This window comes from Pagrus major, chromosome 21, assembly GCF_040436345.1.
Source record: "Pagrus major chromosome 21, Pma_NU_1.0".
Lineage (NCBI taxonomy): Eukaryota > Metazoa > Chordata > Actinopteri > Spariformes > Sparidae > Pagrus > Pagrus major.
The window spans coordinates 10,822,208-10,838,916 of record NC_133235.1 but is presented as its reverse complement, the minus strand read 5'-3'; the positions used below and the strand labels follow the sequence as shown (position 1 = coordinate 10,838,916).

At 40.1% G+C, this 16,709-nt stretch overlaps 1 protein-coding gene across 2 annotated transcripts in view; it reads right to left on the bottom strand.

Annotated features, from left to right (window-relative positions):
- The window catches only part of LOC141017450 (low-density lipoprotein receptor-related protein 8-like), a 94,915-nt gene that overhangs the window by 48,470 nt on the left and 29,736 nt on the right, over positions 1–16,709 (bottom strand). For both annotated transcript variants that reach the window (XM_073492176.1, XM_073492177.1), the window contains exon 3: positions 15,058–15,180. In XM_073492176.1, the coding sequence (XP_073348277.1) occupies positions 15,058–15,180 (123 nt within the window). The remainder of the gene's footprint in view (positions 1–15,057; positions 15,181–16,709) is intronic.

Below are 16,709 nucleotides of genomic sequence, written 5' to 3'. Positions count from 1 at the left end.
AGATGAACTCAAGCACCCCTATATCATCACCACCTGTCAAGTTACAAATGTTCATTTGAATTTTCAAATGATTTTAAACTAAATGTTGTTTAATACCATTAGTTATATAAACGTGGATGTTGTTACAAAAATGGTTTCATACAATGTAACTGTATATGTTTATGTCAGTTTGGTCAAGTTTGTGTTTGTAAAGCTGGATGTTTCAACCATTCATCCTTGAATTTAAATTAAGGCTGGATAATATGAGATTAAACTAATATTGCAATACAGGATATATTTCTTGATATTTTTAATTCTCTCTCTTCTTAAATGCTCCGACTGGGTGACAATTTCAAATATCACAATATTTTTTACCAAATACCTCAATATTGATCAATATTGTTGCGATGACTGTTGATGTACTTCCACAAAATATTAACACAATGAGTTGCTTATAGAGTAACTTTTGTCGTATCACGATAGAATGATATCCAAAATCTAGGATGATATATAATCTCATCTCATGATAAGAATATGTATTGTATATTTTGCCCAGCCCTACTTTAGGCTATTTATTTCAACCATTTATCCATTACTTTGAGCTAACTATTTCAATGTATGTATGTATGTATGTATGTATGTATGTATGTATGTATGTATGGAATCTTTTTTTTTTTTTGGCAAACTAATCGTCCACACATACATCAGAAGTATTCAAAAGGCACAGCTGACTCTATATTTAAATATTATTTCATCAAGTTGCAATTTCTATTTTTTCAACTTATAAATCAGTTGAGCTACTCGACAATGTTTCCACATACCCCTGTGGCAGCTGCAGAAGTAGGCCTATTGGAGTACTTTATTGGTCATGTTTTTTATATGAGCCCGCTGTGATAGCTTTGTTACAGCTGACAAACAATATAATAAGAGGAAAATTTGTAGCGTGATGACTGAGAACGCACTCCATAATGAATTATCATTTATGAGGTTATAACTGAATCTCTGATGCTGACACGAGCAATGTTAGGTGTAAACTGTTGTGGGTAATTGGACCAGACAGGGACACGGTCTGCCAAAGAATCCCTCTAAACAAAGCACATCTAGTTATATGGAAATGCATTTGTAGGAACACTGCACTAAGGGGAGAAAGGAATTCCTTTTTATTTAATGTAATTTGAATATGTAGTAAATTTTAATTATTGAATGAGCTACTGTAGGCCTTCTTCCAAGACAATTACAGAGTAAGTTTAAGTTGCAGATTGCATTTTAGCTTTCACTTCTGATGCTTTCGTTCTGTTTCTAGATTTATTTGTATGTTTTATTTAAATTACTAGAGTGAAAATTCTTATTCTGTGGTATCACTGATAAAAATGATTTACATAGCAGCATGATGTGCAATGCCTTTTTGAGGTCATATGGTAGAGTAGCTTTTCTTCCAAGCCAGAATCATTATGCTAATTTGCTTTGGAAAAGATTAGTGTATTTGCTGCCACATGCCACCAGATGTTCCTCTGGTGGCAACAGATATTTTATCCTTTTGTTAATTGGTTTCCGAGCAAGATGCAATTCGCAATATCAATGTTCTCATGATGGCAGGCCATATCCTTTAACAATCAAAAATAAAACACTTTTATAACTTAACAAACACATTTTGTTTTATGAGATTCCATTAAAAGGCGGCACTTAACATTTAAATAAATAAACTTGTTAGTGCTCACTGGCAGACAAACTATGTAATGGCTACATTATTTCTTAATTACTTCAAACAAATCTTTGGCGTTTCTATTTTTTAAGCTTATTTTGCTGGCATTTTGTTATAGCAACAGTGTAGATAAAGACAGACAAAGCGTCTCCAGCTGGAATGGAACATGGACATGGTATGCATCTTAACTGCTTGGCCTTCAGGATGCTTTATATTGTACACTTTGTCAGATGCTTCTGTCAGAGTTGATGAGATGTCACCAAAATTGGAATAACACTCCTCCCAGGTAAACAGCTAAAATCATGCTCAAGTGACACACTGCAATTTTGTTTTGCTTTGATTGTTTTCAAGAAATTTAATTAAGGACCTTGCATGGGAGGTGGCATCTGAAAAAAAACTGGGATTTTTAAAGCCTGCGGCAAAAGATGGGCAGTGACTCTGCTGTCCTGTCTTCACTTTTGGGTTCATTCCACCACTGTGGAGCCAGAACAAAAAAAGCCTTGACCGAGATGCCCGACCACAGGGTCTTCAGAGTGGAAGGGTGGCTAATCCTGCAGAAGCAGAGGTAAAGAGAGTAGGGTTTGAGCTTAAAGGTTGAAGGAGCAGTTCCTTTGACTAAAATGTAGATCAGCATCAGACTCAGACTTCAGTGTACTGAAAGGAGGAGTGGTGTGCACTTTACTGCACTTTCTTGTGACTTATCAGCTGACCCAGTGAGCACCAACTGAGGTTTCAACCTTGATTTCTAGTTGAAAACTGGGAGATATTCTGTCCAAACATCTAAGATCTCTTTTTGGCCTCTTTTCAACCAGCTTAAATACAGTTACAATATCAACATGTCACAAAACAAATATTTGTTTGGTTGTAGGTTGAAAGAGAGACAATACTGATCAGTGTGAAGGTATTTCTTCGAAGTCATATTGCACTGGTAGGCGAAGTGTGGTCTAAATTAAGATGCAATTTTGACACATTTAATGTTTTATATAAATGTCATAAATATGGAACTATACAGGCTGTGTGCTGCCAACAAGAAGCTTCCAGGACAGATTAAGTATTTGCAAAAAGAGACAATTTTTATCATCTACAATGTGCAAATAAGAGCCTATCGTCATTTCGGAGCCTGATTACAAAACCACATCCAAATTGCTCAGTTGAAAGCCAGTACTGCAAATCCCAGTGAATTGTGATCGAAATGTCAATGGGTAACAGACCTGTTCCTGGAAATCTAAGTAAAACTATCCTAAATTGCCTATCCTAGTCTAGCCCAAAGTAAATTCAAAGCTGTTGTTGAAACATTTGGAGTACAGGCATGGCTTTGGGCTCTTTTGAAAGGAGCTCCATAAGTGCTTCTGGCATTAATCTATAGGAGTTTGAAAACACTGAATTATTTATTGATTTTTCTCGCCTAAACTGTTTAAAGCAAAATTAAGCCTGCATCTAACTTGTAACTACCCCAAATAACTGGAAAACACAATGAGTCCACATCATATAGTCTTATATGGTCCAAGTTGAAATTTAATAACAAAATCACTGAAAATAGACACTTAACACTTATTTTTCTGAGGAGATATCCAGGCGCCTGGCAAAAAAATACAATTTTATGACCTCAACATACCCCTGCCTGAGAGTAACAGGGGCAAAAACTCATTATAGATATTTATTTCCTTATTTACGCTACCTTTGTGCATACAAAATAGTCAAAAACAAGTGCTCAGCATTTTCAAAGAGTAAAATGCATAAAACTGCATAAACCTGCATGATGCTAAAGGTTTTGGCTCAAAAACTATAATAAACTATATATTATTGGGTTTGAAATCTCATTGGCTACATGATGCATCAATCATGTGTAGGCTGGCCTATAAGTGGCTCAGGTGAGAGGAAAAATAAGAGGGAGTGGGTCACTTGTCTACACAATCAGCCATTGCCTGTTGTAGGCTCTAGGGCGGGCTTAGCAGCTCCTATCTGCCGGCTGCCATCTCAGCATCTCCAGTGTTGAGGGATAATGTTGTCTGCTGTGAAATGAGGGGACTTTTTTGACAGATAAAAGCATTAAAAGGCATCTGTGGGCGGGTCTCTGACTTTTAACAGGTTATCAACAGGAAAATGCTTACTGGGGACACACACGTCACTTCAAACAGAATTGCAATTAGCTCATACTGGATGATATGTCAGCTTTGCAGTAAGGTAACCGCCATTAGATTGTTGTTGGAGTGTGTGTACATGTGTATAAAGTAAATTTTTCAACCCTTCAGTACTCTGTGTGTGACTGTCCCTGCAGCATAGAGGGGTGACAGCAGAGGGGAGGCTGGAGAGGCAGCTGGTGCCTGGGGAGAACAAGCAGTGAGAATGGCTGATGCAGCCAGGCCCTGACCACGCGCACACGCACACACGCGCACACACGCGCACACACACACACACACACACACACACACACACACACACACACACACACACACACACACACACACACACACACACACACACACACACACACACACACACACACACACACACTGGACACTGCAGTGCTCGGGGGGCTGTTTCTGCACCTCTGGCTCAGAGAACATTGTCGTACTCTGCTTGCTGAGTAGTGACATCTGCCTACAGTCATTTTTCCGGCCACACATTGTAGTACTGAACACACTGCAGTGTTAGATCGATGAACAGCAGCTGAAAAAAAATATATTAAATATTAAATATTGTACCACACAATTTGATGCTGATGCAGTTAACCTCTTCTACTTGCCAACTCTCACAAGGCTGCCTTTCCCACCATGGCTTATATACATGAACAAGTGATTGAAGTGTTATTTCATTTCTTCTGTTTCCATTTCATGTGTGAGGAAGATTGGATAGTGTATAAAAAGGCAAGTTAAGATGTGTGAGAGCCTTTGATGTCGCCTGCCTATGATGTGTTGATATGTTTCACTTCTTTCCAGACACGACTGTCGAGTGTGAAGTGAGCAAACAAGATTAACGAAGACTGAAGAAACTGAAGACGGAAAGAAATGATTTGCTAAAAGGAAAAAATTACAACTGAGTAACGTCTGAAAATCAAATGACACAGGCTGGCTGGTCAGGGAGGAAAAACAGCAAGCATTTCATAGAAATGTCTGAGATAAAAGAGACGAGGAGGTGGAATCACTGAGAGAGGAAATAACTTGCTGTCTGAATGAATGTCGGTCCAACGAGGACCTGACAGAAAACAAGAAACAGACAGAGAAAATAAAAGAAAAGGTGACAGAGAGAGCAGAGAAAAGAGAAATACAGAGGGCAGCTTTGGAGAAAAACAGAATCCATAAGAAGGGAGACAAGCCAAGAGCAAGATACTATATGAGAGGGGAAATGAAGAGACAAACTGCTGCATGACCTTTCAGATTCTTATCCTAAAGCAAAATCAAAGCCATCCATACCAAGTGGAAAGAGATGAAGGATGCGGAAAGGCAGGCAGAGCGCAGGCTGGAGCACAATCTGAATCCAGCGAGTGTAGGGCGAGCTGTCCTGTCCTTTTAACTGATGACTCTTTAATGAAGCGTGAGCTCTGTTCCTCCCAAATCCAAACAGAGAAGCCAAACTACGACAAAGTGGAGGTAACTCACCGCTCCTCGTGACAGCTATTGATGAGTGAAACCTCTGACTTTATAAAGACATAGATAATGGGGGTTTTTTTTGGTTGAGAAGGAGGCGACATAATAAAAGCCAATTACTCTCAGACAAACTGAGCGTCTGGCTGTTGTTTACAATCACAGTGACGAATGAGGATTCATCTCTGCTGTGGCGTTTTGTCAGGAGATCTGTTTAGACTTCATCACCTATTACAGACCCAAGGCAGTGTTCATCTTGAAACTGCGACGGAGTAATCGTTCTAATTTGTTTATTCGACCATCATGATAGACCTTGTTGTTGCTGAGAGCCTTTTACCCTAAACTTTCAATAAAGAAGCGTTGAAACGTCTGTCAGCTGTCACACAGGAGGGCCTGATAAGCTCTGTGGAGCTGAAAGATGTGTTAAACTGATCGGATGTAAGGACATGCAGCTTCATAACAAATGTAACACCACACAGCAGCATGATACAGAGCTCCTCAAGTAAGATTCAGCAACCTATTCATATAAATAAAGATCTATTTCGCTGCTTCCAGACACTTCATGACAGCTTTTGTGTGTGATCTATGACAGCCTGACTTGTCTATATGGCTAGTTCCAGTTTAATTACATGCTATCAAACATTTAAAATCATAATGGACGTCTTGAGCTAAAAGGCATTGAGGTCTGTGTAGTTTTTTGTGCATCTATTTGGGTCTGCGCACTGTGATGTACACCTGTGTATGTCAGTGCTCTGATGGTGAAGGCGATAACTCAGCCTCTCTGCTTCAGAGCCAGAAAAAAAGGGCACAAAACGCTCTGAGTCATACTCAGATTCACTGCTTCATTAAACCGGGTTAGCATGGCCGTGTCCGCCTCTCTGAATTATAGATCTGCTACAGCGGAGAACACTTGCTGCTTGCAAACTACAAGATAGGAAATTGTTATTTCCAGCAAAGTGCATTAGCGAGTAATGTACTGTGGCATGCACCTCTGCTTAATATCATGTGCTGTACCTGAGCCCCCCTCCTGAGTGTGACTTCATCAGTAGAATAAAGGCAGACTAAAATATCGGCAGTATGCTAGTCTGTCACAGGGCGAACACACAGTGACAGCCATTTGCGCTAAAATGCAGAGGGGGGCTAAGTTAGTGGATTTAAACCCAGGGTCTTGCTATTAGACCATAGCCTTAAACACCGAGCCACCAAGTCACTCTTCTTTATAATTTAGAGTTGTTATCTACATTTTAAGGTTACTGTTCAAACTCTACTGTCATCTAGAGCAGCATTTGGTTGATTTATAGATATGTTGACTGACAGAAAAGAAATCACCAAGTATTTTGAAAATAGAATCATGGTTGAAGCAATTTTGTAAGCAAAAATGCCAAACATCACCTTGTTCCATCTTCTCAATATGAGGATTGGATGCTTTTCTTGTATTATGTGATGGTAATCTGGGTTGTCAGATGTCACTGTGGGCTTTAGGAAATTATGAAGGACATTTTTTACTATTATAAGACAGATTTCAAGGCTAAATGATGAATCAGAAAAGTAACTGACCGATAATAAAAGTGAGCATTAGAAGCAATCGTACTGTCATCATATTAGTTATTGTTGTGTAACTGTTGTGTGAAATATCTCTACAAACTCTAACACATTTGTGAAATTAAGGCCAAAATAGTCATGTAAAATGTTTCCCCCAAACAAGTAAGTACTAGAATTTCCGCCCCGCTGCCGTGTGCCTCTGCACACCAGTCAAGGTGCTATTCGTGAGCTATGGCATTGAATAATGGCCAGAACGTTTTTTGTGAATATTATGATGCCACAGTGAAGTTGACCTTTGAGGTTTTGGATATAGAATGTCATAATTTTATCCTATTAGACAATTGTGTAAAACATTTATGTAATTATCTAATCATTCTTTTGACCAAGTGGACACCCAAGTGCCAAACTTGAAGAAATTCCCTCAAGGTGTTCTTTACATATCACATTCACAAGAATGGGACGGATGGACAGATGGACGGAGGTGAGGCATAAAAAAGGCAAAAGAGTTATCATGTCTTCATAATTTTGCTGAATTTTTTTTGAATTTTTAACTGTTCAAACTCAAAACAAAACTGAAAATGTGAAGCCATAAGAGACATCAAGGATGTTTTTGGGAACAAACACATTTCAGTTCCTGTTTGGTCCTGTTGAGGCACTGACTGCTGGTGATACAAGCGCACCTGTTTCCTCTTCTGAACGTTATTATATGAAGTGTTTGTGTAAAAAAGAAAATAACTAATGAATCACAGCCTCAAGCCTAACAGCCTCAGATTTTCTAGAACTGTCAGGCTCTACAATTGATGATACTTTGATCAATGGTGGTTCTGAGTTTACCCGGGAAAAGAACTTAGAAAAAACTTTTGGAGTGACACATCAACATTTTATTATGGAACACAGTATCAAAGCAGAGAAAGAAGAATAGAAAGAAAACAAACACTTAAAATGGGAGGACTTCGCATAAAAGCCACATAGCAAATGTACTTTACATCTATGCAGTGCGTTCAGTGTGTGCATGTCTACCTATTATTATTCATGTGGACATTAACAGCCTACAATAAACAGACCTGCCAAGAGATCTCTCATAGCAGCAACTACAACAATCCACATCTCCACATGAGAAAAAATCCAAAGGATTAAAACACACAGAAGTGCAGCATCCAGTATGTGCAATCCAAACATCTTTACAAAGAAAATATTCCCCATTATAAAGTCAATAAAAAAGCGAGGCTTTATTATTTACTCCCCCAGAAAAGGCTTGACGCGGGTTGGAAGCTCAATTCCACAAAGAGGTTTATAGCAGCAACTTCTCGTCAAAACCCCTTTCAGAGAAATATCTATAATCCACTCCACATTACATAACACTGAAAAAATTGAAAACACAATAAGGTGGATTTGCAAAGGAAAGTTTCATCTGTTTGAACAGTCCACAGTTCCCAAATAATATATGCACCAGCTCAGGGTTATGTCCTCACATAATGAAAGACTCCTGGAGAAAGATGAAACACTGTGAAGTTCCCTCACGCCTGTCAACGCCTCGAAATGAATTTAAAAGCAGAGAAGACAAACTGACACGCAGAACTGAGCTGAACTCAGCAGTTTTTTTGTTAGAGAGCGTCAAGTAGCTAACACCCTTTAAATCCCTTAAAGTGACTGGGGCAACTAAAAATGTCACCGCTGTGGCCAGGGAGCAGAGGAGCTGCTGCACAGCTGGTTGCTGTGGCCCACTTCCTCCTTGATTACACATTAATCTAATACAAAAACTATGAGCTCTGGCACTTCATGTGTTTCTCCAAAGAGTCATTCATTTTTCAGCGCACGAGAGTAACTCCCTCAGTGTGGCCCGAATTTGAATTCTTAATACGGCAGTGTAACGCTACTCCAGCGTGTAATTGGGAATCCACTCAGTGAGCCAGAATGATTGTGGCACAGATGTCTGCAGGATCGAGTCCAAAAGTGTGTGTGCGAATGTGAGTGCGTACTGTATGTTTGTGCACATGTGAAACTGAAATAGACAGAGAGTACATGAGAGTTCGGGGGCAAACTGAATGAAAAACAAGATGAGAGTTTTCTGCATGTGAGAGTGCAGCCTGGCTTATCAGGCTGTGGCTTAACTGGAGCATGATGCATCAAGGTGTATGCTGTTCTATATGTAATTAGCTCGTGTAAAACGCTCACCGATCTCTGCTATTTGCATAATGGCAAATTTCATATCTCTATCACGGTACGGATTGGATGCAGTCGGTGTGAAATTCTGTTAAGACAGCCAAACAAGCCTCACTTCAGCAAAGTTTAATTGATAAATGTGAAGCTTGGAAGCTTTTGACTTTAAAGTGAAGTGATGCATGGAACTGAAGTGGCAGGATATACCACATTTTCATGTGAGAGGTTGTTTTTTGTTTTGTTTTTTGACAGAAAAATAGACCACATCAAGAGATTTTCACTGACAGACGTACAGTTCTCATTATAGCTCTGTATTCTTACCAAGCAGCCCACAAAGACAGGTAATTTACCAGTGAAACGAGGTTAATGAGATGTTGGATAAGAGAGCCATTCAAGAGTAGGCTTAGTCGCTGTTGCCTAAGATGCAGCATGCCTGTTCGCACAATGTCCATCCTTGAGGCTTTTATTTGCTTCTCTTGTCTCCTTAGTGTGATAATGGCACAGTGGCATCCACTCAAAACTGAGAGACAGCTCAGATGAATTGGATCTCATTAGCAATCCCTCTGTTCAGTGTACAGCCTTGATCTAAACACACAATCAGCAACATTTCTGACAAAAAGAAGAATCTATACTGATTATTTTTTGCAAAGAGAAATAAGAACCGTAACAAAAATTCTCTCTGTTGGTGTTCACAAAAGTTCCACAAAACAACAACATATGAACGCAAGTGGGATTTCAATATACATGGCTTTCTTCTCAGCCCAGATCTCTGTCTCTTTCTTCCACAGCCAAGAGATGAATCCTTCCTTCATTTATCTTTAATTGGATTTCCAATATAAACTTGTTATCCTTCAGAAGGTCCCTTTATGTCTCCCTCCTTGCACTCAACTTTTCTGGGGGTGACATTCGAAGCTTTGCTCGGCTGCTACATAATTCATCCGGCCGACCCACACATCCACAGCCAATAAAATGGAACAAAACTAAAAATGAATATCCTCTGAAAGATTCACTCGGCTTTTGCTTGATTCATTTCCCGCTCCGCTTGGCGCATTTTAATTCCTTCCCACAATTACTTCAAAAAAAGGGTTTTTGAGATCAAAGCCTGATAACGGTGGGTAGAGCCAAAATATCTGTTTCAAACTGGTTACACAATATCAGCATCATCATTCACCATAGCTCTGCTGTCTCATCCAAACACTCAACACTCGCACAAGACATCATTGAAGGCATTCTTGAAAAGTCCCACTGCTATAAGTAACTGAAATATTTTTATTTGGTTAATATATTCTGGTATTGTGTGATGGCTGATTATCATGTTACTGTGATACTGGTAGTTACACTTTCTCAAACTTAAAGCTATGGTCTACGTTCTGAGAAAGATTTTAAAAAAGCACCCCCCCACACACACACCCCTCCCCTCTGTGCTCCTTAATCCCTCCCCTCCAAGCTCGTATCGCTCTCCCCTCGGAGCCTCCCACGACACACGCCCTCCCGCAACAAGCAACAAGAGCAACAAGCCAGCCGGCAGAAACCAAATACGGTGCCAGCTTTGAATGCGGAGTAACGATTTCATTCATTCATTCAACTTACTTGCATTACTTGCTGCTTCATTTAGCTGCCATGAGCAAATAAATAGGCTGATTTGGTGTAAACATGATAGCAATTTTAGCTTACAATGCTAACATAGAGGCTAATGTCTCCGTCGAACAAGTAAACAAGTGTTGACAATATTGCAGCAACAGCAATTGTTTCAACGCCGTCTAACACAGAAAAAAACTAACAGCAGCTTTCACAGTCTTAAGCCAGCATCGGCATAAAAGTTATCTGTGTCACAACATCCACAATAAAGACGAAAGATTACCTGTTCAACAAAAACTCAGCTGTATCATCATCGCTTTTCTGGTCCATATTTTCACGGAGCTTTTGCCACCGTTCAATTCAATTCAAATTCAATTCAAACAACTTTATTAATCCCACAAGGGGCAATTAGTTTTGAGCAGCAGGTTGTCGTGGTTCATATAGCCTACATGGCCCACAATAAATAGTCAATAAATAGTCAGTATATCACATCAGACAACATGGAGCTTAGTATGGATAATAACTATAAGAGCCTGTGATAGCCTACTGTATAATTAAAAGAATTTACAAAACACATTGCTTCAAAGAATTAAGAAATAAGAAAAAGAATAAAACCATATGAAGAATTTAAAAGTCTGAGTGCAGAGGGGACGAATGATTTAGAGAAGCGGTTTGTTTTACACATAGGTAGGACATAACGGCGCCCTGAAGGCAACAGAGAGAATTCACCTGCAAGGACATGACTCAGGGAGGCTAAAATGCACTCTGCTTTTCGGAGGATTTGCTGGTTGCAGAAGAAACTTAAGTCTCTTAGTTTCACTCCGGTAATCTTAGAGCAGGACTTAACAATACTGGTCAGGCTGTTTCTGTCTTTAACTGAAAGACAGTGAAACCAGCAAATAAAGGAAAAACACATAAGGCTCTCAAGTAAGTATAACAGGCCTGACAGAGAAAGAATTTAGTTTCCTGAGAAGATTAATTCTCTGTTGTCCTCACTTCACAATAAAATCCGTGTTCACATCAAATTTGAGATGGTCGTCAAAAAAGGTCCCCAAGTATTTGTATGATGAGACAATTTCAACTTTTTCGTTATGTATGATGCACTCAATAGGAATTTCCTTCTTACGTCTAAAATCAATAATCAATTCCTTGGTTTTGGATACATTTAAATCCAAAAAGTTATAGTCACACCAGGAGATAAAATCAGTTAGGGCGCTCTCATTCTTTGATTCTGAACCATAGAGGAGGGACAGCAGTGCACTGTCATCAGAGAATTTAATCAGATAGCTGTCCGCCTGCCTGCTCCTGCATTCGTCAGTATACATAATAAAAAGTAAGGGTGAAAGGACGCACCCTTGGGGTGAACCCGTGGAGATGGTTACAGAGTCAGAGAGACAGCCATTAACAGAGACTCTTTGCTCTCTGCCAGTTAAAAAATCTAAAATCCATAACACAAGCTGGTGAGACAATTCAAATTTAGACACGAGCCTCTCTATTAAGAGATGTGGCTGCATTGTATTAAATGCTGAAGAAAAAAAAAAAAAATGGCAAAAAGACCCCCAAAAATAGTTTAAAACAACTCAACTAACCTGCAACGTCATACAGCAAAAGTTAGTTTAAGATTTTTAAAGGGAAGAAATGAATTGTCTAGATTTCATATACAAATGAACAGAAGAGATGTAAGGACTGGCTAGCGGGGCAACACCAGCTGGTCATTTAGGCAGCTGACCAACATTCAGATGTCTCAGCAAGCCCATTGGTTTATTTACTGGTTGTTTATCTGCAAAACGAATTTATGTCCCAGAGTCAAAATTGAAATCTTTACCTCTACCAAGGAGGTTATGTTCTCACCTGTGTCCGTTTGTTTGTTTGTTTGTTTGTTTGTTTGCTGGTTTGTCACCAGGATTACACAAGATCTACTGAACAAATTTCCACAAATCTTGGATGGAGGACGGTTCTCAACCCAGAAGAGACCCCATTAACTTTTGATGCAACTTTTGATGCAGATCCGAAATTTTTCTCAGGGACTAATGCATGGATCAAATGGATCTTGATAAAAAAAAAAAAACAGATGGCATATTTAGGTGACTGGTATCTATGAGTGGGTACAATTTGATGCAGATCAAGTTATGGTTAAGTAGTTATGGGTGGTTTAACATTTAGAGTGATACAGGGCTATCAAGTTTGAGTTCAAGTTTCAAGCCTTGATTTAATTAAAGGGGACTGTTGGGTCTTGGCGGAGGTAAATTATTGTAAATGTATTACAATGAGGATAACATTTGTCCGACGAAGGCATTGAGATGCCTGTTCAGTGTAACACATTTCTGGTACTATAATGAGTGAATACTTTCATTATTTATCAGTGTAGTGCTTTCAGCTCCCTCTGATATGTGTAACCCCAAGAGAGAAGCAAGTAGCCACAGGAAAAAAGAAATTAGCATTTGAAAAAGAAAGAAAACAATTAATCACTGGTTCAGGCCTCCCACGCTTGAGCCCCTGCTTGGCTGACGAGACGTCAGCTCACCTAACCCCCATCAGGGCCTGTGTGTGGGTGTGCTAGACTGGCACAGGCGAAAAGTGAGCCAGCCAGAGATCTTCAGCTCTAACAGCTTGGCAGAGAGGTAATCGAGGCCTTTCCATCCTCTCGCCATCAGACAGCGTTGAGTACTGAAGTGCGTGGGCGAGTGGAGGCATGCGAGGCGGCTGAATGGCCGCCGGAGCCCAGATGACAAGGAAAATTAGCAACCTGAATGCAGGTTCTGGGAGTCAAATTAAATCCTGTCTTAAACGTCTGAGATAAATGCACGACAGCGTATCCAGATGCAACATGTAAAATGTCAACATATTTAGCCAGCCATGGCCTCTTTTTTTCCCTAGTGTAAAAAAAGACGACTGTAACAGTAGATCCCACTGCGCCTCTCTTAAATGCTCTAGTTGAGATCAAACACACCACAGACAACAATTCCTTAAAGGGAAATTACAGTTTCATACAACCTGGTTCTTATTTTTGTAGTTTAGTGCATGATTTTTTATCAATAATAGTACTGAATTTACAACTGAGATCAGTCCAAAGGCCAAGAAGCACAAGCTGGCTGACAATCATACAGGTTGTATAATATAAACATCTGCCATTGCCAGAGCAACGTCCTGATGTAACTTTGACCTTATGTAATTAACCATAGTTGCCAGATTTTTCTGTGCAAAGAGGGATTATGACTGACATCATGGGCGCACTCACATTTGGTTTTACCTCGAAACAAGTGGCTTAGATATTCGTTTCTTGTGACATCTAACATCTATTTGCAATCCCTTGCTTCAGGCTGCATGCTTCCCTTATAAGGCTGTTTCATTTTAACACTTTTATGAGGCCTGAAGAGATGCAAGTATACAGTATTTCACAAGAAAAAAGTAAAGTTTAAAGTCTGAAAAGGTAAAAGAATTTATTTATTTATTTATTTAGCCAAATCCTGGTTTTCTTATTTTGTATTCCAGTAATCATCTAACAACTCGCAGCATCAAGTGGGGTACATATCCCTCAGGCTGAGAAATGCTGGTTTAGATGGTAAAAAAAATGTTTTGACAGATATTTGGATTGTGATACGAATCATGATTAGTGATTCATGGAAAAGAAAACTATTAATATCATGATGATGTGACATTTGTTGGGGTTTGTACCAGACAAACTTAAATCTTACATCTGGAGAACAACTACCATTACATTACATTAGAGTTGCTTGAAATGTCCATCTTAATGAACACACACTGGCCTGCTTCATCTTTCTATTTCTCTCTCCTTTCTGTTTTCTCTCTACCAGCAATGTTTTCTTTCTTCATCAGCATAAGCTCTTTATAAAGTCGCCCTCGCATTCAGGATTTTTTCACCTGCGATTCTGTTGTGGAGGAAGCTTGTTGTTAATTATGTTGCCGATCAAAACCAACGGGAATGGAACAACATTGCATAAACCAGGTGCACTTACATGTTTGTACAAAACTACGACACAAGAAGGCCTGCATTCAATAGGAGAGCGTCTCTCTCGCTGTCTGCAGAGCATGTCTGATTGACAGTAGATGAGACAGAGAAGGCAGATTCTCCACGAGTTAATACATCACGGATGGCGTTGTCTTCTCGGAGAGACAAAAAAATAAAATAAAATATAAAATGCTAAAATGGGTTGCCAAATATACTTGGTCGCCAATAACTTACCTGAGGGGACAGCCACAGTAAAATATATGTGTGGGAAACACTGCTGTTTTGTCACACATTTGACCTTCATCAAAAGATTACAGCTATAACAGTGTGGCTAAACAGTCATCTTAATGACAACCTGGCTGATTGTCTGATCACTTGTGTCTCTTGTCCTAATAGACACAGTTGTAACAGATACTTTAGAGAGTACTATATTCATAACAAAACCATGATCACACCTGCAAAAAAAATCCCATAACTCGCAACAAACAGGAAGCATCCTAAAAAGATGTCCTTGATGGGAGCAGCTGTATGCGTTCACTTACTGCAGGTCTCCTCTGCCTCATCAGAGCCATCAGGACACTCTGGCTCCCCATCGCATCGCCAACGTCCCGGGACACACTGGCCATTTAGGCAGGCGAACTCTGCTGGGGCACATGTCTTCCTGGCTGCTCAGAGGGAGAGAGAGACAGAAAGAGACAACAGGAAGTGTGAGGATGGTACAGTACTACAGGTTAAGAGCATGGTCATCATGCAGTGGGGCTTAATCTCTGTCATGAAACTGGTCACATTATCTGAATCTGAGCAATCATCCCTCTCATCAAAGGCTCATCATCTCACATTATTCCTCTGCAGCCCTCTCCGGTGCTCTCTCTCTCCTGATATCCTTCACTAATTATCTCCACTTTCCCTATTTTCTCGACACTCATTCATTGTGCTGTCTCCCCCTCCCTCCATCTGCTGCTCTCCAAAAGTCTAATCTCTCCTTCAGGTTTTCCATCTCAGAGCAGTGAAACGGATGCTGATTGCTGAACACTACGAGCTCGGGGAAGGTTAAACCTTTTACCTCCCAAACCTGTTTACCGCAGAAAGCTACGAGCCAGCAAGGCCACGGGCTGATAAACATGTCAAGCGTGCTGAGAATTGGAAATCAAAAACATGTCAGGAAAAGGCCTGTTTAAGCAGTAAGAAGAAAGTGATCGAAACTTTCAACATTACAGAGCTCATCAAAGTTGCTTCCCAAGTCTCACTAACCCGCTGTGTTCCAAGAGAAACATGTACACATAAAAAAAAACACCTGTAGCAAAGAGGCTGCAAGCTCGGCCAGAGACCCAGAAGTAGACAGAGGTCAGAGCCATTCAATTTTCTCAGCCTGTTTCTCCTAGAGGACCTGCAGTACAGTCCAATAAATCACTGGGTAAAAGGCCCTCAGCTGAGCTCTCTGGTGTTGCTACACGGTTGCAACTGTTCCTAAGCTGGCCCCCATCTTGGGTCTGATGCTTCAAATTAGATAGAGCATTTAGAGATGTGCGGGGAGCTTAAGCTTAGCTGAGGGGCTGTAAGGAAAGAGAGCAGGCAGTGATTTTTCTTTGCTGCGCTCACACTAATCTGACTCACTTCTCCAACTCCTGCTCTTTCTTGACCCTTAGTATCGAAGGGCAGGAAAGTGCAACTGTTGGCTCAAGTGTTAGTTTGAACATAGTGGAGGAGTTATACTTTAACTTCAGTCAAAATGTGTTGCACCATAAACGTTTAAGTCAGAAATGTAACTTTTCACTAATGGTATGTAGGTCATTCCTCACTAACTGCTGTCATTGTGGAATTGTTAAAAAAAATGGAGAGACTCCAGGAAGGTGTGTTTTTCATGTCTAGAGCACATTTCCTGTGACAGACACTCCTTTTGTGTGCAACAATTTCTGTTACTTTCCAAAATGGACCGTTCATACTCTCTTCACACTTGGTCAGCAGTGTGGAGGTAGGAAGGAGCCACTGAGCTGTTCTCTCAGGTCTCTTTTTTCCCCCTTTACACAACTACTTCTGTCACTTTTAATATGAACAACAGAGTGCAATGCTATAAATGTCTACTAGAAGAGACTGCCTGAAAATATACTCTGTAATCCCCATTTCTAAATAATTATCACATCTCCTACCTCTCTCTCACCCCGGCCTTCAGCAGGGCCGTTTGGAACTACAAACA